We start from the raw sequence: 25,294 nt of genomic DNA, 5'->3' as shown, positions 1-25,294 counted from the left end.
CAGTCATTTCAGCCCACACCCTCCACAATGTCAATACTGTCAATGTTTTCAATAAAAGGCAAGTGCTAGCTCCGGCACACACGGATTTAGCAGCTCTTAAAGTACTCCACGTATTCCTGTTTGTACGATTTTACAAGTGGTATGAAAATCACTCTCATTTGTAAACTTTTTGTCTGATGCCAATATGCTTCCTAATGCACACATCTCATATTTGACAGACAGTTGAAAGGTTTGTCATGCTCATTCCTAACACGAGCCTTTCAAATTACGCCATGCGGTGACGTATTGGCAGAGCGTGTTTAATCAATAGCATTAGGAGAATTGTGTGATCGAATGCTTCACTCAGACGCCATTTCCCATTAGCTTCGGGGATGTGAGGACACTGTATCTCGTAAATGCATAATTATACCCTCTGATAATGGAGCTTGTGTTGAGTGACATGAAAACATCCAATCATGTAACGGCTGTATCAGTATGCAGATGAAAAGTAATATCTTGCAGTGAAACATAAGCGACGCACCATTTATAAATTAGAGGAGCTTGCCAAGGCGTTACTGTTTTCGCTGTGTATGCTGCTGCAGTATCTCATAGCCTAATTTACAGTATTCCTATACATGCGCTACTTTTATTTTTCACTTTTAAGGTAAAGCCGCATCACACCACCCAAAAAAATGACTACGGCACAAGCGTCCAAGCATCCATCGGTCAGGCTCCTGAACTCTAATAAACAGCCCAAAACTAGTGCAATATACTTCAGACTTTTTATTTTATTTTATTTTATTTTATTTATTTTGTGCACTAATGTCTCTCTCCTTCTCCCTTCTTTGCAATTTCTAACATGTGAGTGTGACAACAAGACAACAAGATTGTGATTGCACTATGTGTTGATGTACTTCTTATTTACTCTTATAATAAAAGTGAGTTGACAGGTTCTTTACATCTTTAGTGTTTATTTCACTGTCAATATTTTGTTAATTTAAAGGGATATTGTAGGATTTTTGACATAGGGCCTCATTTCCTTGTTTTCCAGACTTTTAAAAAAAAAAAAATTATTCATACAGTCCTTATATTTGAAGAGTTTAGTGGTGCTAGGCTAGTGCTAGGCTAGCGCATGTCTATGGTAACTAGTAGCCTGCATTAAAAACAGTCTGACCCAAGCACAGTGCACCTGAGGCAAATCACTTACAACACCAGACTACCGATATAAATGTCTGTTTTGACTGAATAATTTTGGAAATATAACCATTTTGCATTTAAAAGAACTTATATTTGAGCAGCATCAGCTTCCTGGTTGTAAGCTACACAGCGGCGGAGTGATCTGCTAAGTTACCGGACCTACAGTTTGTTTACCTGTGGCCGGCATTACCACACCTGGAATTCACACAAGAGAAATCAGATATGGCAACGTTTGGACGACTACCCCATGATTTTGAAGAGGTTTTTAATGCAGGCTACTAGTTACCATAGACATGCACTAGCCTAGCACTAGCCTAGCACCACTAAACTCTTCAAATATAAGGACTGCATGAGTTCAAAAATCTCCAAAAATCAACACTCTGGACAACTAGGAAATGAGGCCCAATGTCAAAAATCCTGAAATATCACTTTCAAGGCATTGGGAACTTTGTTTTTCTCATAAAACAAATAATGTATGGGTATGTATGGGGGGTTAGCATGGCGACTTTACTTTCCATCATGGTGGCTTCTATAACGCTCCAGGATCAATTGTTTTTTAGGGATTTCTGGTAGGTTTTCTCTGATGGAACCGTCTCCATTGTAAGGCATACGTTCCAACCAACCAAACAAACCACTAGCAACCCTAAAAAAGCAAAAGTGTCATAGAGGCCACCATGATGGAAAGTAAAAGCGCCATGCTGACCACCCATACTGTCGAAGGGTCACTAAAAGGTCAAATGCACACCAAGTGGTGTACGGGGTAAGTCCACTATCACCCTTGCGTCTTCTGGCAGCTCTTTTCTTGGGATTGATGCTTTAATAATTAGAAACGCCATATGAGAGACTGACTCTGTTGAAACGATTTTTGTTGTTCATGATCCTTATGGAGTAAGATAGTAACATTATATTTTTTGCAGTCTTTGTGATTTGGTATTTGCAACCATTCAAAAAGCAATTTCAATTCACTTGAACTGATGAACTGTGCATCCTTAAACCCCCAATACTGTCATTTATATAGCTATCTTTCTATTGACGTCCACCACTGCGAGGCTTATCTATCGAAAAAAATATGATATTACTGGACTATGACAAGCATTCCCAGACAGCACTTTGGCCCGCCTCCCCTGTCCCGTTGTGGCATGGTGCAGCGATACTGGCCACCCTATCCCAGAATGTAATCCCAGCTGGAATGCCCGGTGCACAGCATTTTGTGGGCATGAAGCCTGGCCAACGTCCCACGCGGTTCATCATTGCCCCCCGATGACAGGCGCTGCTACAAAAACCTGATCCCTGCTGCCTGCACCGTTGAGAGTCGCAGGTGGATTTGGGCCAGGTTGGACTGGGACGGCCCGCTGAAGGAAAGCAGGAAATGGCGGTGGCTGCGTCTGGTGTGAATGGGTCAAGTGCCCCGTCCTGAATTACTGCTGGCTCCATTAGATCCCTGCATATTCATATCAAAGACTGGTTTGCGAGCTGGAAACGCTAGAAGACCGAAATGTCAGACACGCATAATTCTCAATGAACATTTGCACGTGGAGTGAGTTGTACACATATAAAAAATACAAAATAAAATGTTCATAAAAGCAGTTCGGAAACAAATATTCGGAGAGTTTGAGATATTTCAGTGTGTTCATCATGGTGCCATTGACTTCTTCACCCTGTGCATTAAGTTTCTGTTTGTTGCTCTCCGAACTTGCATTGTATCTCCATCCATTCATCATGCATTAATTCCCCGCTCCTCTTTAGTCTACTGTGTGTCATATTTTTCGCCTCCTAAGCATACCGCGGAATAATAGCGGCCGGCTTCAGAGTTCCTGCCTTTAGAGCCAACATATTGTGATTTTGCTGAGCTAGCCCACGTCGCCGAATGCTGCGTTTGGCCGCGCTTCATGGGAACAGGATGAAGCCAATGTGAGTTAGGGCCGACCATGCATGCGCGCACACATAATATAAGCACATGCGCTAACAAAGAGGACCTCATCGGGGTTGATAGCGTAAGATGAATGGTGTTGGGATGAGGGGGAACAAAGTGGGATGGGACCACTTAGCGGCTCGGGTGCCTGGCTCAGCACTTGACTGCGTCCCAAGACTGCGGACTCTCTTTATTAACTGCACAAGGAAACAGCCTGACAGCCGCTGAAAGGAATTAAGGCGGCTCAATATCAGTGAAACAAGCAGAAGGCTATAGGTGAAGCTATGTCGTCACTGGTTTAGCTACAGGAAAAAAAGTTGTACGTCAAAATTTTGCAGTTTTCTCACAAAGTTTGACTTTGCTGGCAAAAAAGATACTTTAAAAAAATCTTTACTGTGAGCAGGCCTCTCCTCAACTCATAACGTTGCTGGGAGCAAATCATTGGAAAACACATTTGGCATGTTTTTATGGTTTGAGTTTGGTGGCTTTTGGGACATGGCGGCATTTAACCTGGAAGGTTCCACAATTTGGCTTTGACTAGGGATGCACCGATCCGATACTATACTGGTATTGGAAATCTCAGCCTATACTGAAAAAAATAAGATATCGGGTATCGGCCACGAATATCCGATGCTGAACCGATACCAGTTTTGGCCCTCAACGCTTAAAAAAAAATCTACCACATAAATCTAAGTGAATATGGGCATGGTGTATATCATTTGAAAGCTAAGAATCTGGAGTTAGTTTTAACCTCCACAAACATATTTTTGATCGCTGTGCAAAATGCCACGGTTAGCATCAGTATGCTAAAGCTAGCAGGAGCATGCTAATGCTAACGGACACTAATCAAGGCTGGGTCAGAAACTATGATAGAAATACTTAAAGTAGCCTAATAAGATGAAATCGACTACTGTTGAAGCCAAGTGTTTGTATTTTAGTTTAAGAAATAACTGATCTATTAGGCTAATGTAACCTATAGCCTCTCATATCCCCAAGAATATTTAGTGTAGAAAAGTCCGGTGATCCTTAAATATTGATCCGTAGTATCATTACAATAGAATATGACTTAATTGATCTTAAAATGGAGAAAAGACTAAAGTAAATTCAATTTTTCACTCAGAAAAAGACACTTTTAAGAAAATGGTATCGGTAAATATCGGGTATCGGCAGACACTCAAAACCCAATATCGGATCAATACCAGCAAAAAAGCTGGATCGGTGTGTCTTTATTCTGAACATATGTGTGTGCAAAGATGTGCAAAATTTGGCGTACAGCATTGAGAGACCTCACCTTCATGCTCTGATGCACTGGATCATTTTACATTACAGGGCCATTTTTTGTGTCCAATGGGCTGAATTTCCGCTTATTGCTGCACCTGTTTCATGTTCATCATGGGAAGCGTCCATGTATGGGCTATATATTATATATTTTCCATCTGAACAGGTTACTGCTGAGCGTTGCCTCCTCAGTGCTGCTACAGTAGAGAATAAAATGTGCACACAGGCATCACAGTGAATTAGTTTAATGCTACAGAGACTGACTAAGCAGCAGTGGTCCTCTCAGTGCAGGGCTGGCTGTGCACAAAACCTGGCATCAAGTCAGCTATAGATCCACTCACACTCTATCTTAACCAGCAATACTGCCGTTTGACTATTCTGTACATTTTGGCTGTTTTATAGGGTTGCACCATCTGAGAAAAGAATTTAATGTTTTAAATAATAATTTCAACTCGGTGCATTCAAACAAAGATCGTAATCCTATGTTTTTTCATCAATCGTGAAATAAAATACTAATCCTGGGCTAAAGTGGAACTTGTACTTTTAAATATAACTATGTATATAACTGATATGACCATCTAATGTTGCTTCTTGCGATACGGATCTTCATCTATTAGCGTGCAGCCAAGATAATATTTCAACACAACAATTCAGAAAAATTCCCTTGAGTTTCCGGTTTATACTTTGCTATTTTTAACCAATTGCTTCCAGATTGTGTTCAACATGTTCAGAACAAACAGAAAATGCATCGAAAGGGTGACTCATCATGTGTGAAGTAGAAGTGTGGAAAGCCTTTGGGGAGCTACTTGTAAAGGAGAGCTACTGGTTGGTATAATGCATTTCCCCCTCCATTAGAATATTCAAGGTTCAAATTCAGGACATTGTGGCCAGTGCAAACTCCTTTTACCTCAAGGAACGGTTTTCAGGCCAAACCACCCCCAACCTGACCCACCGTATTTCTACCACTGCTGGAGATTGTATTTGAAAGCACTATCAGTCATGTCTTTTCAATGTAATAGGTTTATGAACAAAGTGCAACTAGTATAACACAAAACCGTTCTGCTGTACCCCATGACCCCCACGTTGAAGAACTTTTTATCTTCTTAAGCCTATACGCTCAAAACTAGTGAGTGAATACATAAATATAATACCTGCCATGCCTGTGCTTTTACCTTCAAAATTGAACATAAAGACTGACGTAATTTAATAATATTTTGCTCAGGTAGAAGTCTCGATTGCTCAAATGAACATGTCAGACCAGAGTTTTATGATTAGGCTAATGCGACTACGTCACTATGGCAACAGGCTTGTGCTGAAGATGGTGTAATCGTATTTGCAAAACCATCCATCATCTTCCCCTCATCATTTTTCATCGTTCAGGCTTCACATTTCCTCTTTTTACACGCCCTTCTATGGGTCGGTTGTTTCAGGAGATATATGCTAAGGGTTAACGGGAAAATATCTAATTGTGTTTTATGTGTGATTAGATTTGCAATTTATGTGTTGAGGTCAAGATTCGATTCACTTGTTGTGTTTTGCGAATTAATTCCCCCCCGGTGGAATAAAGCTGTCTATCTGATTGTGAATTATATTCACTGGGATTGATCTTTCCGCCCCGAATTTATACAAAAAGCTTGTTCAAAATTGCATTAAACGATTTGGGATGATATGAATTTATTTCCATATTTAGTTCAACGTTGCGCCTTCCCACAAAGACATAGCAGCCGCGGTAGTGATCGTGGTGAGAGGCAGAAGGCAGAGGGATTTCTGGACTGGAGCACATTAGTGGGAGAGGGAGTTTGTCCTGGCAGGGCGCCTGGTGGAAAAACCCAGACTGTTGTTCACACTGAGATGGACGTCACTGAAGCTGCGTCTGTGTGAGGCTGCTCAAGGCACAGATCAACACTATCGTCATATCATGGGCATTACTACGCGCTAACAGGCATAAAACAATGAGGATGCCTTTGTAGCATCGGTGTAATGATCATAACTATACTTATTACGAAAAGAAGTGATTCAAGTTCTCAGTATACGTATGTGCACATGCCATTCCTCACGTCACAGTTCAGAGTCTCCAGAGTTCAGGCTTTAACTAATGTCACCAGCACTAATTTGATTTGCAACTTCAGAGAGCCCTAATGGTGCATGCTGGTTTTAGCCATTGGAGCTGGCAACCCAAAATATGGGCTTATTCTGATTTCTTATGGAATAATAAGCTTGAAAACCAAACTAATTGTTATCTGTAAAGCCAGTTATTTGATTTCAACATGTGGACCTGATGTATCAAGACACTGATGTTATAAAATATTTAGAAAGAAATCCTACACACCCTTTAATCTTGTGTACAGCACATTAAATAGCTGGTGTTGTATGTGTCTATGTATAAAACAAGTTTGTCTTTCTTGACCCCACAAAAACTTTAGAGGGTCGAGCCATTTTCTGGCAGACTATAAACATATTTATCACACATAAATCAAACCAAAATCTGGTCCATATGGATGTTTTTTCACATCAAATTGTTCAGTAGAAGCAAAGAAAAACAAAAAAACGGCACTTGTAGCTAAAGTTTGTATATAAAGCATGAAGCTAACGTAGCTTCCCGGTTAGCATTGTCTATTTTTTAAGTATTTCCGGGCTGTTGAACCACTTTGCTCCTCTCCATGTCTCTATATCTTTATTTAGTAGGAAAATATATTCATAATTCATACATTTGTTAAAGTAATGGTGGGGGCAATGGGAGAAAGTTAAGTTTTTTGGCTTCTTTGTTTCCCAGTGGCTGCTTCGAACATCATGTTCAATATTCGTGTATATGGGCAATTCCAAAGATGTGTCTATTTTTGTTTCCATGTTCCCTCATCTCCCTCACCTTATAATTTCCCTTATTTACAATCTTAATCTATAAAGACCTTCATGCCTTCTATTGTGCTGCCTGTGCCCAATAACGTCTCTGTTCAGCCGCCGTGAACATGCTCAAAGTAAACACGGATTAGGATTAGCTCTCAGTGACTGCAACTTGAAGGGCATACATAATTAAGCATTTGATGTGTTAATTGAGGTCATCAGTTCAGCAGATTAACATGTACAATATAAATCTGATGGTCAAGAAGCGATTGACAAGTTAAGTCGACAGGGAGCTTTATAAAACACTCATTACATGTCTAAGGGTCAAGCATCTAATAGGAAGATATAATCAGGAAGGATGAGAGCATTGTTTTATGTGACTATACTTATCCTACATTTAAGCAATGGTGTAATGCAGATGCCTCTCCTGACCAGAGTCATTTATTCGGGCTTAGGTCAGTGCGAAATGTACTTTGACTTGTGATGATCAATTTCTCTTCATGCATCACCGCTGAAAGCTGCTGGTGCCGCATGTTAATATCGCTCATGTTAGTTTTAATGTGAACTATTTTAAGCAGTGGAGGGATCTAAAACATCACAGGGTGGGGGGGTGAGATTCGGTCTGATATGGCCTTAGCGCGGCGTCGGGATACTCGCCGCCGCTTGGATCTATTTGTGGCCCGTGTATCCGGTTGCCGTGGAGACAGCTGGCAGAGTTCCAGCTGGAGACCGAAGTTGACCCTAGACATTTTCACATAAAAAAAAGAGAGAAAATTATTTTAAAATACACAAGAAATAGCAGGGTTTCAGCAGACAGAGCATGATCTGGTCCTGGTGTTAGATTGGAGTGTCTTATCGCACGCTCACAGGTGTCATGCTGCCGGACTGCATGTGTCTGTGTAAGTGACATCTTAATCTGCGCGGCACCTTGTCGCGCGGCACGCTCGCCGGCTCTTGTCTTAAGAGATTTAAGTGAGTGTCTGGACAAGCTGGCTGCAGAAACTACAGCTAAAGATGCAGATGTTGTCCTCTGGGTCAGTGGTTCCAAACCTTTTTTATTTTTGCGTGCCGCACCATACGGGCCTCTGATTCACACTTTCAGCACCCCTGCCTAGAGTTATTTAAAGCAGTGCTAAGTAACTTGTTAACCTTAATAAAGCCTTTTCACAGTCCGTCTGGGTGTAATACAAGTGTTGATGGGATGATTGGGGGTCTTTCATCTCCCTCTGGTGTCTCTGGCCAGAAAACCACAATTGCAACTTCCCTGCCTACGGGTCTGAGGTGCAATAAACACTAATAGAATCACGAAGAAGAAGCTAACATCCTAACTGCGGACTAGCGCCACTGAAACAGTATTTACAGCCAAGTAAGAGTGAAAATAATTATCTCCATTGTGTAATGATGTACAACATCCCTCTCTCCCTTTGTCTTTTCTATCAGTGTAATATTTACTCTCCTGGACAATTAATGAGTAAAAAAACTCAACATGCTACGACACCTGCAGTGGCGCTTATGGCCTCTGGGGGCATGAGTTACTTAGTACTGCTTTAAAGAATTATCAACTGAATTAAAGCTTAGATACCCTCAAATTGATCATTTTAACTGCTGAATATTACCTTTTAGCAACTAAACATTAAAATGTAAATTTGCCTTATGTTTTAAATCTGAGCAATGTCCAAGTACCCCCAGCTACATCCCTGCTCCCCTGATTGAGAAGCACACTCTGGGGGTAGTTGAAATAAACTAATACAAGAGTCGCATGCATTTCATGTGTTGGAGATGTAATCTACAGGGATGGCAGGCTTATATATCATGAGAATCCTTATTGTTTTCAGAGAACTTGTTTTCTTAAAGAGAAAAAAGTGTCCGCCTATTAAAATTGCTACTTTGATTCAATTAATTATGGAGCCTGTTTGAGGACGCACAAGTCATTGCCTGCCTGTTTTGCTAATGACGCAATGGTAAATTGATAAACGTTTCTTGGGCAGTTACATCTTGCACATGAATGCACTTGTTTCATTGTCAGTTCGGGGAATGCACATTAGCTGTATCAGTCAAGTATACAAATGAGCAAGTTTGTCATAACGTTGCTTCATTGATACAACCCAGCACTCTCATGAAATCCAATACTAAATCCAGAGTTACTTAATGTGTGACACACATTAAGACATTTTGCATTATGGTTTGAAGATTTCTACTTTGAATTTGTCTGGCGGGGCATTTATTGCACCTTTGAGCGCTGTGCCTTGGCGGAGGTCTGCTAACTGCACTAATTATAAGTAGAAATTGTTTTTATTTGCAGGCTACATAATCATTAATTGCGCACGTTTATTATTATCATTATTAAACCTCAAAGATCACAGGGAAATGGAGGTTGATGCTCAGAAGCCGTTATTGCGTTTGACATTTGAGTCAGCGCAGAAGAGCCTGCTAATGGAGCGTAGATAGCATTACCACAGCGCGCACATATGAAATCAAGTGTTGTTAATGGACATCTATCTGTTTTATGGGCAGTCTGGGCCTCTCCCTCCTCTTTCCGCATATCATCCAAGACTAATCCAACTCCGTCTGCAGCCGCTGAGCACCGCAGGACTTGGAGCGGCTCGGTGCTGGACACAAACAGGTCTATTGAGTTTAGGAGTCTGCTATCAAGGGTCGTAAAGGCAAATTAATTTAGTCACGGTCCATTAGGGGTCATCTCAAGGGGAAAGGTTAAGAGTAGTTCACGAGCACAAGGCACAATGTATGGTCTTTAGAGAGCAGAATGAATATTTAAAAAGTGATATGATAAAATACGATAAAATGGAAACTTGAAATGAATGAGCAGGCATGTTTCACCAATGACCTTTGATAACCTTTGCCTGTTCCAAATGAATAAGCTTCAGGTATGCACTTAAAGGAACAGGCCACCGTTTTTCCATACTGAGATATGTTCTTACCCGAGCTTAGACGAGTTGATGCGTGCCTGTCTGGTCTTTGTGCGTGCCCTCAGTCACGCAAAACGACCAAAGATGTTGTTAGCATTTAGCCTCTCCCAATGTATTCCTATAGCACAAAAGACCAGACAGGTACGCATCAACTCGTCTAAGCTCAGAAAAGAACATATCACAGTATTTTTTTAAACGGTGGCCTGCTCCTTTAAAGCAGTACTAAGTGACTCATGCCACAAGCGCCACTGCAGGTGTTGTTTTTTTTTTACTCATTAATTGTCCGTGAGAATAAATACTACGCTGACAGAACAGACAAAGGTTAGAGAGAGATGCTGTACATCCAATTACACAATGGACATATTTTTGTCACAGAAACTTGGCTGTAAACACTGTTTAAGTGGTGCTACCTTTGCCCGTTAGCCTGTTAGCTTCTTCTTCGTGATTCCATTAGTGTGTATTGGGGCCTCCGACCCAGAAGCAGCGAAGTTGCAATCGTGGTTGTCTGGCCAGAGACACCAGGTGGAGATGAAAGACCCCCCAATCATCCCATCAACACTTGTATTACCCCCAGAGGGACTATGAAAAATACTTATTTAGGTAAACAACTTTCATAGTACTGCTTTAACAGCTAAAAATGCAAAATACTGAAGCTGTATCGCTCATATTTCTTTATATTTTCAGTTTTGTGATTGTTTTGTTGCTCTCGTGACACAGTTTGACCTAGTGTCGCTTTAAAATGGCATGAAATAGAAAGACTTCTGAGCCAACCTGGGCCTCGCCACATGCAAGCAGCAGCCGCCATAATATGATCCTTTTATGGACTTGGAACAAAAAGCCGCTTTGTTTGAGATATTCGTGTGCGCACTTCTGATAAGGCCTCCCTATCAGCAGGTGAACTGGTGCTCTCCTGATAACAAGACATGTGACTGTGTGATGGTAAAAGCTCTGAATCATCAGAAACGATCTCTTTTGCGACAATCATTAAAACCTCTTAGAGACAATAAATTGATGGAAAAACTCCCACTTCCTTCCGGTTCTGAATAACCGTCTGAAACAGCAGCATTAACGCAAAACAAAATAAATCAATAAAACAGTAGAGGCAGGAGGTAGGACAGTCATTTCTAGCTTTTGTTTTGAAATTACATAATGCACTGTGGTGTTTACTGTGCAGCTCACCCACCAGGAGCTCTCAACAGGAAGAAGCTAAAGATACATGTTTGATCCCATTCCCGGCATAAAGAAACTTGCCAAATACAGTGCTTTTCTTTTCTTTTCTTTGTTTCTTTTAAAAAAGCTTACAATTTTTGAAAAGCAGCATATCTTTTCTCCTGCCTTGGCTCTGTCCTTCCTGTACAGTTAATCTTATTGATCGAACTTGCACTAACATTTTCTCATTTGTGTGATTTGGTGAACGGCGACCGCGTCTCTAACTGTGGGGCTTCATGAATAACAAAAACAAAACGTAATATAAGTCGACATGTAGCTCCAGAAATCACCTGGGACCTGGTTTAAAGCTGCCTTTGCTTTTGTTTTAATTGAACTCGGGCTGAAGAGAGCAATAAGCGCACAAAGCACTGTAGTCCTGTAGTTGGAGTGATGGCGCCCCCGAGCGGTTAGACGCGGGACTGCAGCCAATCTGCCTGTCGATAGGGGCAGTTCCCACGCTCTCCCACTAAGAGGAGCCTCACACCGCAGAATGAAACGATGCTGAATTATTTAACACGGAGCACAGTGTATTAAAGTCTTCCTGTTGTACTGTACATTTATGTTCCTTTGTCTATTGTCTTTGTTTTCAGATGGTATCATTGCTTGACCTGAATTATCTTTTTCCTTAGTGAGTGGCTTTGCGTCTTTGTCATTAACCCACATTTTAGTGATGTGTCCCTTGAGTATGCCATTACCTTATAAAGGATACTCAATTCATGGATTTATTCAACCCTTTCCCTTTTATGGATGCTATTTTGGGACACTAAAAAGACAGAATGTTTGGCTTGGTATTGTCAATTGCGATGTATAAGTCATATTATTTCATTAGTTGAGAGCCATGGATATTGCAAGTGCTCAATTGTGATAAGAAATACAACAACTTGCCACATTTCACATACCTACTGCTATTAATCCCCATTTTAGGGCAAGCTTAACATATTTAAGATGCCAGTGCTGCTAATTCATAAGCTCCTTTTACAGAGATAATGAGGGATTTGTCCAACTGAATCCGACTTATTGGGAGATGATTTAGAAAGTAATGTTATCCAGCTGCTTGAAGGGTTTGTTATGGTTAGACATCGGCGGAGCCTTAAGGTCCAGAAATGCCATTTTAAACCTTATTTCACGAGATAATTTGGGGATAAAGGAGGAGGAATTTGTACATCACATGTTTTGTAGCAGCCGTTTCAAATCGGTTATTGAGTCAAAGGGCTTGTGTCGTCAGTCGTAATGCAATTTAGATTGTTTAATGCCGTGGGACTGGTCAGCAAAAGAGGAAAGGTCACGCTTTCAGCAACAATACCATTTTACAACATAAGCATTTGAACAATATGATAGTAAATCTGTACAATGGGGTCCCTCTGGTGGCCAGGACTCCCTTAAACAAGATATTCTAAAAGTGCGTATTACAAAATGTACTGTACTGTAATTTGGGTAATGGGAGCTTTTATACAACTAGTTCATTATTAAGTTTTCTCTTGTCTTCATATAATATAACCAGATAAATTTGCAGTTATTGTTTTACTTTCCTCTCCTTTACTCCCAGTCTTTGTCACGGTCTTTTATGGGATTGACCCTCTGTCTATACATTGCTGGTAACCACTCTCTCACTCTTGACATAACCAATAGGAAGCCTACCCGGTGGTCACATGACCCTGTCACGAAACACCGCCCAATCCGCTCCGCCGTATTGTAAACATTGAGAATCTGCAGTGTGTGATGCTGTGATGTCACTTCTATAAGGAAAACCAGAGACCAGTGGAGCAAATTCGACTCGCTTTTTTAGTCACAAAATGTGCTAAAACACAACTTGCCGATTTGAAAGGGAGTGTTAAATATTCATTTGGGCTTTTCCTGTCTGAGGAAGAAAGACCTAAGGCAAGAATTCTCATTAATGTTGAGATAATTGAGAAGATTTCCTTGAAAGTTGCAGCGTTTTCAAAATTCCAAGTGAGATTCCTCAAGGTGTGAAATCCACACCATATCTGATCAATTTATTATGAAGTACATTTCTCGGTTAATAATTTATTGAAAGCAGTTCGGTCCTGTCCCAGGCCGACGCTGCGCTGATCCCAATAAATGGACAGGGTTGCGAGGTAGGGCATCTGTTGTACAAAGTAATAAATCCTTTGAGCTTGAATACAAAAGGGAAAGGCCGATTAACAAAAGAATGTTTTGAATGCCGATGGTGTCAATAGCGTGTCGTAAACTGACAAACATTTGTTTTGTCTCTATAAGGTTTTGTCCAGCCCGTAACTATGGAGGAGGTATGCACATTTGTAACTTACTGTCATGACCTGGGGTTACTGCCGTTGGTCAGGTCTCGGTTCAGCAACACTAGGATCAACATTTATCCATTTTTTACTCACGCAGCGTTGTCTTATTTACATTTTAGATTTGTGGGCCTGATTCTGCAATAAAGGCAACATCAAATGGTAAATGGTAAAAGGGGCGACAGTGGCGCAGATTGTAGAGTGGGTCGTCTCATGATCGAAAGGTCGGGGGTTCGAATCCCACCTCCTGAAAGTGCACACTGTCGTTGTGTCCTTGGGCAAGACACTTCACCCACATTGCCCCCAATGTCTGCGTACATTGGTGTATGAATGAGAGTATGAATGGGTGAGTGGATCCTTGCTGTAAAGCGCTTTGAGTGCCTAATGTAGGTATAAGTTGAGACCATTTACCATTACCAAATCAAGTGCAACATGCCCACTATTTAGCACACGCCTTGACAAAGTGTCCAAAAATGTGTCCAAAGAATGAGATCAGCTGCATGTCCTGTGTTACCAGGTTACTCCATCAATGGATTTCTTCTTTCCTGATGGCACGGGCATATTCCAAGATGACAATGCCAGGATTCACCGGGCTCACATTGTGAAAGAGTGGATCAGGGAGCATGAGACATCACATTCACACATGGATCTTAACCCCATTGAGAAGCTTTGGGATGTGCTGGAGAAGGCTTTGCGCAGTGGTCACACACTCTCCCATCATCAATACAAGATCTTGATGAAAAGTTTAAGCAACACTGGACTTTTGACACTGCAGAAACAAAAGCTAAAGGCGGTCCAACCAAATATGCAGTGTATTTTTACCTATTGGCTTGGCTCGTGCTGTTGTATGCAAATGAGCAAACTCTCACTGTGAATCAATACAGTGTGTTCTATTCTATTCTAAATAATGATGAAAGCAGACAAACAAGCAAAAAAAATCACAAACGCAATGCTGGACACATCATTCAGCATCACTTGTAACAAACATGTAACCCCCCCCCCTTTATATTCCCAAACGGACGTACATCTGTGCAGCCTTTCCCCGCGTCCCATCTCAGTTGCACGACGTGATTATGTGCTGAGTGCGATCCTCTTTGCCCTTTTCTTTGTCTGCAATTCCAAGCCAGCTGGTGTTGAGCACAAGTCTTCATCCTTCCACTGTCCCAGCTGCTGTCTCTATTTTCTCCCCTCCTCATGCACTCCACTCCACCCCCCCACTCCCTCTCGCCAAATGCCCTCCCTCTCCACCCGCCACCTCCTCCCGTTCAGCCTCCTTTCCCGTGTCATCATCTCTCTCTCCGCTCTCCTCCTTCATACGCTGATCCTGTCTTGGGTGAGTGTGTCCTGTAAAAGGGGGGGGATGCCTTAGTGGTGCCTTGACCATAGTCGGGGGGCAATTACACCATTGGACTTATTGTTGGGGAATGGGGCTGGACACATTTTTTTGGACAGGAACCTACTTTCAACCACGGATGCCCAATTTTGCCATTTTTGTGCGTGATATTACCAAGAGAAATGGACGCTTAAGATTTGGCACATTTTGAAGATTCTTATTCATACCTTTTTATTGTTAGTGTGATTTTTTTTTTTTACTGCCAATTCAATCTGGGCAAACCAATGGAGCGCGTCCTGCCCCAACCTGGAGCATCTGCAGTGATTGGACAGGCACCACAATGGGAGAAACAGAAGAAACAAAAGAGCCCGATGTATAAATAAGCCATCAATTTCATGGTGATTGTTGCGCCGTGAGGAGGGAAAAAAAAAGCAAAACCCCCCCACCACTACAACAACAAAAAAAAATCATCCCACCGCGCGGTCTCCCCCGTTGCCACCTGTGAGGATTAATTGGACTAAGGCGGCATGGCGCACGCTGCCTCCCAGCTCAAGAAGAAAGCGGACGAGAACCTCGCCGCAGAGGAGGAGAAAGATCTGAAGAAGAAGAACAGGAAGAGGTCTCGAGAAGTCGTCAAGAAAAAGGTTAGGTTTTTCCACCAGAGGAGCGATCGTGGAGGGATTGTAATATTGAAGCTGCGTGTATGGGAGAGGATGGAGAGGTGTGAGGGGATGGGGATGGGGGGGGTCTGGGGGTAGGAGCACGCCGATCGCTGCTGCTGCCGCTACTGGTGCTGAGTCTTTTCTTTTGTCACGTTGTTCTCAAAAAAGGGGTCCCATCGGGGGAGAAGGGGGTGGTGCGGTGTGGTGGGATTGACAGCAAGATAAATGGGCTAAAACGAGGAAAGTGTGCCTCTAGATTGGACAATTTTTTCCCCCACATGGTTATGTTCATTCTTTTCAAGTCTTAAAATGCTGCTTGTTTTTGTTTTAAAATATGTTCTCTTATGCAAGATACTTCAAATCGAATCTTCAAAGTGTCCTGCCACACCTGGAAAAATCTGTCCTCACTTGCCCCGCTGCAGCGATCCACTTTTCCCAATCAACCCGATATCTAATTATAAGCTTCGAGCCGTATAAATCTCCCATTATCTCATTTATGACCTGCCAGGATGGATCACTGTTATTACATTTTTTTTAAAACCTGGAGTGTGTCTCGCGTGTGGAGATTCCAGCAGGCACACCCTTTCGCAGTTTGTCTTGTTTTTGCGTCATCTTGCAAGGACAAAGTTAGGAAAATCAATCGGCTTCTAAACACGGCTCAGCGTTTGGGTAGAAATACTGACGAGCGAAAACACGACTTGGAATTTGAGTCCTGTTTGTTGACGATTCTTGTATAAATGGTCACGACTTGTGGTTTGTGTTTCCGGCGCGCTGTTAACCACATTATGCTTGCATTAGGTGTCATTATGTAACCAATAGTGTTGACCCCTTAAGCATCAAGGTCAAAATAGATCAAATATAGAGAGGGGAGGAGGGTGAACACTTTTGGGCGCCTATGAAAAAGTATCCATCAATGATCCATGAAAATGATCTATCAGAAAGCCTATAGAATAAGAGAAAATAAACTGATAATGAACTAGGCGTATATACTGCTGTTAAAGTGTCATTCTCTCTCCTTACTTGGTGGTGGTAGTTGTATATGAAGAAGCCACAGCTGCCCTGGGGTACGCTGATGTAAGCGAGGCTGCCTATGTACCATCATCTGCCACTCACTTGCCACATGATCCTCCATCCTGGTGCTACTAACCAGGCCCAACCTGCTCAGCCTCTTAAGATCTGACTCGATTGATGTGTTTTGACCTAAAAAGTCACTTCTGGCAAATTAATTATTCACTTTTTTTTGTAAATAGTTTCTTGTGTATGTTCCTTGTGTCTATGTGCCTTATGCCAACACTGTTCCAACCTCAGTGTCGTGGTTCAAGTCCCGACTCAGGCAATTTGCTGAAAGTCTCTTCCCACACTTCACATCCTTTCACCCTGAGTCGTCCTCTTTGACCTCTTAACCCGCCATAACCAAGCACATATTCTCCTGTTCAATTTTACCCGAATCTAAAAGCTTCTCGACTGGAGCTTGCAGCCTGTAGTCCAGTGCATTTGAAAGCTAAGGCCTAAGCTCTTTCCTCATTTTTTCTGGGTCATGTTGTCGTCCTGTTTTTGTCGAGTTACTGTTATGTTTTTGATGTATTTTCTTAGAGGTTTTGTCACGTTTTTGTCCAATTTTCTTAGATTTTGGTCACATTTTTGTGGCTTCATCAGCCACATTACACAAAACGCTTCAAGAAAATCAACAAAAACCTGACAAAAATGTGAAGAAAACCTCACATAAAGCAAAGGAAATTACTAAAAGTTGACAATACAAAACATTGAAGAAGCTTAGATGAGTTTTGTAGGCCCTTAGCTTTCAAATGAGGCGTTCCCCTGGCCTATAGGCTGTAAGCTCTCAGGTCTAGAAGCTTTAAGATTTGAGCCATACTGAACTGGAGAGAACACGGTCACGGTGGGGGTTAAGGCAGAGTATATAGGCCAGAAACAAAACTGAATGTCCTTATCGTTAAACTCTACATCGACACAGTTTTGACCTTGGCGCAACAACCGAGAATTTGAGCCACACTTGAGGCAACAGGTCCGGTCTCCGTAGTGTAGTAGTGTGATGCGCTGGGGTGACATCAGCAGATCGTGAGTGTAGCGTAATGGAGGGTATCGTCTATCTTTGGGCACACTCAGGGTAAATCTATAACGCTGTCTGCCCCGGCTTGTTCTTGGCACCGCTCTGGGCAAAGATCCTCTCCTGTTACTTCCCCTTCTATGACAACAGTGCCTCCCCTTTTTTTTTGCGTGTGGCCCGAGCGACTTTAAACAAACGCTGCTAATTAACCTGACAATGAACTGCACTCTACGGGTTTGCTCCTGACATGATACGAGATTCTTGCTAATTGGTTCATGTACACTTTCCTTTGAATTGATCGGGAATGGCTTGATTCAGGCCTGCATCATGTTATGTATTCAGTGTAGTGTGTTTATAGGCATAGCGGGAACCAAATGCATTTCAGGCACCACATGGGAGTGCAGCAGCTACCATTAGTTTAAAAGCTACATGGAGCGAGAGCTATACATATGGATGATGATTTAGCCACTTTGTAAACAGACAGTATGGTGAACAACAGACAGTATGGGGAACAACTTTAAAACTAACCATCGTAAGTTGATGAAACTCACACGTTTTATTGGTGAATAATTGTGCTAAGTGGTGATATGTGTGTTGGTTTTGGAGGATGTAATGAAATAAGTGAAATTACATCAGAAAAGAGGCAGGCACCATATTTTGATCATACTCACATCATGTTCACTTAAACCTAAAGTTAAATTGTTTTGTCCATATTTGTACATGCCCCGTTGCACTTCATACTTACAGTATTTTCTTGACAAAGGAACCACTAAACCGTAGGATTATGTTTTTATGCAGCCAAAAGTCACTTTTAGGCAAACAATATTGGAGGTGGCTGACCCCTCCCACTGCACTTAAAGCACAATCACATTACAAAAACGCTTGCTCATTTGTGAGCATTCAAACATCAATATCACAAACACTTCCTATAACAAAACAATGAGTTTTAGGTATGACTACCTGGATGACTGAGGATCTACACCATTACAGTAGCATTAGCCTCTAAATATCCAAAACTATGTTCGGTTTTGGTGAGCATGTATTGCGTAGCTAACTTTTTCTGATTGGAGAACTCTTCTGGGGGTTGGAACACTGAAACCTTTATATCAGATACTATTCCTGTTTGAATCAAGACACCATGAAGGAGGCTGTTTGTTGGCCGCTACACAATGGACAAACACCAAAATCACTTCAATTTCTTTCTCAAGCTTTTGCTCCGAGACACCAACTTCATGAGTACCGGGGTTTTTCGACTGAGAAGAATACTACACTTTAATGTTTCTCAAAGATCCTGATAGACATGTTGTAAACATTGGGATTTGTCATCAAGTAGAAAGACAAAATACAAAGATGCGTGTGCCACTATATGTGTCACTTTGAGTCAATAGAGTTCATATCAAACCTAGCTAATTTGCTAAAGGCCATTGCTTTAATGGAGAGTGAGGTTTTCTATTGGCTTTAAGGGATGAACAATGGCCTGGGTAATTGGCTAATCGACTGAATTGCTGCTCGGGTGTTTTTTTGTTGTGTGGTCCATTTGTCATTGGAATTGGCATTTTAGCAGCAGTATGTCCTGAACCTTTCTTTTGTTTAAGGACATCCACAAAACATACAAGAAATTGCAAATGTCGCAGAAAACAAAAGCGGATTTATACAGGATAAACTACATCGGAGGCCAAACAAGATCTCTTCATAAACACTGTCTTCTTTGGCTATTTTTGAATGAGAAAAAGATCATACGCTGCATAGAGGGAAACTTCTTTTGTCCTTTGAGGTTTATTTTGGACTTCTTTCGCTCATATTTTCACCCCACCCCCAGTCTCCCTTTTATCTGGCAGCAGGCTGTGCTGTCGATGCGCGACACAGACATACATATGCACACACATAGGTCCCCGGTGAGCGGCTATTGTGCACCATCACTCCCTCGGGACGGACTTAAGCCAAGATTCATATTTGAAGTCTGCCAGCTCGTCTTCCGTCATTACCCCATACATTAACCTTAACTTTTAATTATCTATGATTAAATTAAAATGGTGTCCATCCAAATGTATGACTAGATGTTTAACAGTTGGACATGATACGATCCACACCATCAATAATATATTAACAATGTCTTTGTTAGGACGGCACAATATGAGAAAAATATGTGATATTCTCAGTCAGGTGGGAGATTTCAGTGATAATGTTGTTATTGCTATTTTGGCGATATATTGTGTACATTGTGTATACCTGTTATCGATGCAGCTACTTTTTTTTTTTTTTTTTGTATGTGGTGTACGTCTGGTGAATACTGGATTTAGTCACGTTAGACCTTTGTCCAGAAGTAGATAGTTCGATAAAGTTGGGTGAGGGTTCGTCATCCAGGTCTAGCACATAGTAAAAGAGTGTATCAAACCTAATTGGACTGGGTTGATTGAGTTGAGGACGTTTCGCTTCTTTTCTTTCTTCACAGGGCAAAAAGCAATCTAGAAATCCATCCATCCATCCATTTTCTTCCACTTTTCCGTTGCCGGGTCGTGGGGGCAGCTGTTGGAGTTTCCCAAATCACACTGCACCAGCCCCTTTTGGCCTCTCCTGCAGGTGGTGGGTCCACAGAAGGACGGCCTCACGATTCTCAGGCTTGTTGGTCTCTCATAAGGGGCTTCTGAACCGCTCTTTGTCAGACCCGTCACCTAGGACCTGTTTGCCATGGGAGACCCTACCAGGGGCACCAATCCCCGACAACAGAGCCCCCAGGATCATTCGGGAACTCAAACCCCTCCACCACGTTAAGGTGGCGCTTCCAGGAGGGGCAATCTAGAAATAAGTAACATTTTTATTGAAATACGTACATTTGGTGTCCATGATTTGAGTAACTGATTTCAAGAAATCTGTCCAAGGGGGAAGTTTTATACACTCACTGAGATTAAGAAAGAAAGACCTCAGTGCTCTCAAAATTAGATAAGAAATCAGAATTTACTTCCCCCCATGGACAGATTTCTTGAAATTAGTTTCAAGAAAATGTTGTGTTATGCAATGTAAATGCTCCTCCTCCCTCTTTATAACACTGGGAAACACTCTAGCTCAAATCCCATCCAATCAAAAGAGGCAATATCAGATGTGATTTGATATTGCCCTCACTAGCAAATCCATTATGGGAGTGGGTGTTATAGAGGCAGGATGGAAGCTCGTCCACTAAACACATTGCTCAAATTTCCCAATAAACTAAAACAATGCCAAACTTGTCTCAATGCGCAATAGACAATCCTCTCATCTTTGCTTTATTGTGTCCTGTTTTGTCTGCTCATTAGTCAGCGTTTTTCCCACACGTATCTTTCTCTCGCTGTGGCAGAAATACTGTTACTGTAGGTCTGTGCGTGGCTGCAGATGCTCTGGCTGTGACGGCACTTTGCGAAGCTGACAAAATGTGAAGAGAGTAGCTCAACAGACCAGAGTGTTATGAATTATAGAAACGTCCATTACGGAGTGAACTGAAAAGAAAGGCAGGGCGAAGTCACCAGGAGATGCTTTCAGTTGTACGCTGTATTGCAATGTAGTTCATATTTGTTCGTCTTTGGCTGCCTACGGTTGGTCCAGTCTAGTCGTATTTTGAAAATGTCACTCACAGCCCATAACGAGACCCAGGCTCCTTTTTTTTTTTTTTGAGCCTGATCCGTTTCAACCTGTGAGAAAGTTTGAGAGCGCTTATCTATCTGGCTCACGCCTACGAAACACACTCCGCGCTGTAATGACTTTATGATGAAATAATGACAAAACATGAGGATGGGTTTCTTATCATCTCCTTTGGCTTTGTGCCCCGGCAGCTCCATCCTCTGTTGCGGCTTTCGCTGCTGCCAAAAGGAGGAGAATACGGGGAAGATCTGGGACAGTGTTTCTCTGGAGGTTCAGCCTTCAGCAGACCTCTCATTTCACTGATAACTCATTCAAGCACAAGTATCAGGACTTAGGGATCACACATACAACAAGGATCCAAGTGGTGTTAATTTTGAAGTATTAAATTGCCAACACATTAAATTTGACCTTTTTATCTGTATTTGCTTTTACTTCTGTTATTTGTGGCTTCTTTATATGGGCTTAAATGGTTCCACTTCATGTGAAAACCAAGTCCGGTAGTCGCAGTTTGTCCAGAGCTGAAGTAGTTACTATTGACCGGAGAGATTTCCGTGGACCGTGACCTCATTGACTTATTGACTTTACGTGCCGGTGCTGCTTATTCATCCTCTTTTTGGCAGCTCCTTTAGTGGCCACTATTGGTAATCATCTCTCTCCAATTAAAACAGAACTGAGTAACTCATGCCCCTAGAGGCCATAAGCGCCACTGCAGGTGTCGTAGCATGTTACGTTTTTTTACTCATTAATTGTCCGTGAGAGTAAATACTACCGCTGACAGAAAAGACAAAGGGAGAGAGGATATAGAACATCCAGTTACACAATGGAGATTTTTTTTTTTTCACTCAAACTTGGCTGTAAACACTGCTAAAGTGAAGCTAGCCCGCAGTTAGCTTTGCCCTTTAGCCTGTTAGCTTCTTCTTCGAGACACCAGGGGGAGATGAAAGACCCCCCAATCATCCTATTAACACTTGTATTACCCCCCCACCCCCCCCCCCCCCCACCCCCCATTTATTAAGGTAAACAAATTACGTAGTTCTTCTTTAACTTTGATGGTATTTTTATTTTCAGAGAAATGCTAGTGCTTCTCAAAATGGAAATGTGCAATTAAACGCCTTTTGGATCGGATGTTTTTTGTTTGTTTTTGTTTTCAGTAAATGTTCAGATGTCACTTACAAAAAGTAATTCTCCAGATGTTCGTGGTCTTTTTCCTGAGATATCTTTCCAAAAGGATGTGAGTCATGTAACAGCTCCTTCACAAAACTATCAATTATCAAAAACAAAATGGCTTTTCTAATCTGCTATTTTTAGTTAAGATCATCGACGCATGCAATACTTGTGCTAATATTTACTATGCAAACCTTCAACATAGGAATTGTTAATGCGTAACCTTGTGTGGGCCGTGGGGGGGTGGGCTCCATGGCACAGAGTCAGACTGAGTCACGACACAGACGCACAGGGCTCAAACCTACTGTTTCCAAAGTGGAGCAGACGCTTCAAGGTGAACCGACACCAGGAAACACACACAGGGCTGAACAACGCCATACACAAAACATTGGACTTTGAAGGAAAACTGAATGAAGCTGTGAAGCCGTGACAATGGTCAGAGGAAATGGCAGAAGTCATCTTGTCCATACAATGAGAAAGCTCTATCGATTTACATAGCACTTTATGTGATTGCCTTCGTGCTCTTTGAGCTCTTTGTTGTTGTTGTGCCAGAGAGGTCAGTGCCCAGAAAAAAGTGAATTAGTTTTGGTGTTAATTTGGTGTTGGCGTTTGTCGGATACTTCACTTTAAGGCTGCACAGAATGAGAAAAGTAATTGCAATATCAAATTACTCTTAAATATATTATTGAAATGTTTTACTAAACTATTTCAGCCCACTACATTTTAAACAAAAGGACACAATTCAAGCTAATATGGAACAAAATGACAAAAAACATGACAAAACTGGAACTTTGCACAATCTTTTTATTCAAGTGATAAATGGCTGTTTTCTTTAATACAAATATTGCAAAATCGACTATTGCACTAACGATAATGTTGTGATATATTGTATCACAGTAGGTGCCCAGCTACACGACTGGACCACCCTGAAAAAAATTCAAATTAAAAAACAGATGAGCGCTCACATACTCCTGCTCATAAGTCCAGCACTCTCCTTATTGACCTAAATGACTGGAATATCACACAGCTGCACCTATACTAATGTAAAGGACAGAACCTCGCTCGCATGTGAGAGGAGAACAAACGAGAGACGAATCGTGATTTACACGATTTAATCATTTTGTAATTAGGGCAAATTTGCCTGAGTGCCCAAAGATTTTGTGTGGGTGCTTGAGCCCTGAGCACCCACGGGATCGATGCCTACGATTATGCGGCCATCAATAGTCTTTTTTACCCTGTAGTTCTCTGGGCATCTGTGTCTTTTAGGGTTTTGTAAATACAAATATTTTGTAAATAAAAACAGTATTAAAGTATAGGGTATAAGTATAGGGGTCTACAACCTTTTGGAATCAAACTAATTCTTATCTGCAAAGATGAGAGATCAGTGTCAGCTTTTATGTTCAAGTCCACCATCTGCATATACATGTGAAAGTGCTGTTAAACCAACTGGGTCACCGGGCACCGCACTGCCGTCACCTACTGCTCCTTTTGGGTTTGCCCCAGTCAAAGGATGGGTCAAATGCAGGACAAATTCACCTTCTAAACTGAGACTAAATCAGGTCTTAATAGGACTGAACCCAGAAGAGACTAAAACATGTCAAAGCCAGGACCAAACTGAACCTTTCACGAGACAACCAAAGAAACAGACTCTGTATATGGTCCTCTATCTCCTCCTGAAGCCCATTAAGTTCATGTTTGATTATTATGATTTATATGATGATTATTATAAATAGCTACTAAAATATAACATAACCTCACAACATCTGCATCTCTGACTTAACATTGACATTCCTCACTCCACTCCCAGCTGCTGCTCCACTGTACACTGTGTATTTGCGGGCAACGGCAGACGTTAATTTATTCATGACCACCGCTCTGTCTCTGTCCGGAGAGATTAGAAAACATTGGCAGCTTCAAACCTTGACTTTTAATCAAAATTTAGGACGCTGCGTAGCTCCCTGCGTAGTCAAATCCTCACCAAGGGCCGCTGAATGGAAACAAAAACAAAAAACATGTGGTCTCAGTCAGTACATTTGTGGAACATGCTGCCCCGCCAGTTTTGCACAATAGTAGCGACCGGTCAACGTCAAACAGGAATAATAACAGAAACAGCCCCGATTGGCCAAAACAATACGAGTCAAAACGATGATTGTGGTTGGCTGTTTCTTTTAAAGGGAGACCGCGTCCGTTATGTGCTATACATTGTTAATAGACTGGTGTTTTATGAGCATTTGGAGACTTATAGGAGGACAGCGTTGGAAAGCCGGGGAAAAAGATAAGCCTAAATGTATGTTTTTGCACCCAGCTGCCTCTTTCCGTGCCAGCGCTGTGAGTATAGGGAGACTGCAGTAGACAGGGAGCCAATCGGATCGCAGCACTCCAGACAGGAGACAGGACAGCATCCCCATAACATTACCACTTCCCCTACTTTTAGGATGGGGATGTTCTTTACATGAATCTACCTCAATATCTGCGACCGATGCCAGTTTGTTTTATGTTTAGCGATTCGCACAGCGTGACACAAGCTGGCCGGGATAATAGTTGGAGATGGCGGTGTTTGTTGCAACATTTGTCACACAGAGCCATCACTGCATGAGTCATTGGCGTGTGTGTACTCTGTAAATGGGCAGTTAGGATGTAGATGCAGTACCTCACTGTGGCCAGCAGGGACTGATACAGGACACGCAACATAAGGACGGCTACTCGGGCATGGCAAAACAGTGGCTGTGTGTATAATAGAGCAGGCCATATGGAATGACATCACCATCCACAAATCAACAAATGTGGATTTTTGTTGTGTAAATGTTAAAGGTATGATTTGCTTAAGTATTCAGGCATTTTA

The 25,294-nt window shown here is 41.9% G+C and overlaps 1 protein-coding gene across 21 annotated transcripts in view; it reads left to right on the top strand.

Moving 5' to 3' along the window:
• LOC306978931 (ankyrin-3-like) overlaps positions 1–25,294 on the top strand; it is a 103,159-nt gene that overhangs the window by 4,947 nt on the left and 72,918 nt on the right. For 16 of the 21 annotated variants that reach the window (XM_079577671.1, XM_079577675.1, XM_079577659.1 and 13 more), the window contains exon 1: positions 15,054–15,593. The exons of the other annotated variants lie outside the window; for them this stretch is intronic. In XM_079577671.1, the coding sequence (XP_079433797.1) occupies positions 15,477–15,593 (117 nt within the window). In that variant the 5' untranslated portion in view covers positions 15,054–15,476. Of the gene's footprint in view, positions 1–15,053; positions 15,594–25,294 lie in introns of those variants that run through there. 21 annotated transcript variants of the gene reach the window in all.

Source organism: Gobius niger (assembly GCF_951799975.1).
Source record: "Gobius niger genome assembly, chromosome: 19".
NCBI classification, from domain to species: domain Eukaryota; kingdom Metazoa; phylum Chordata; class Actinopteri; order Gobiiformes; family Gobiidae; genus Gobius; species Gobius niger.
The sequence above is the reverse complement of the archived record's forward strand: the minus strand, read 5'-3'. Positions and strand labels throughout refer to the sequence as shown.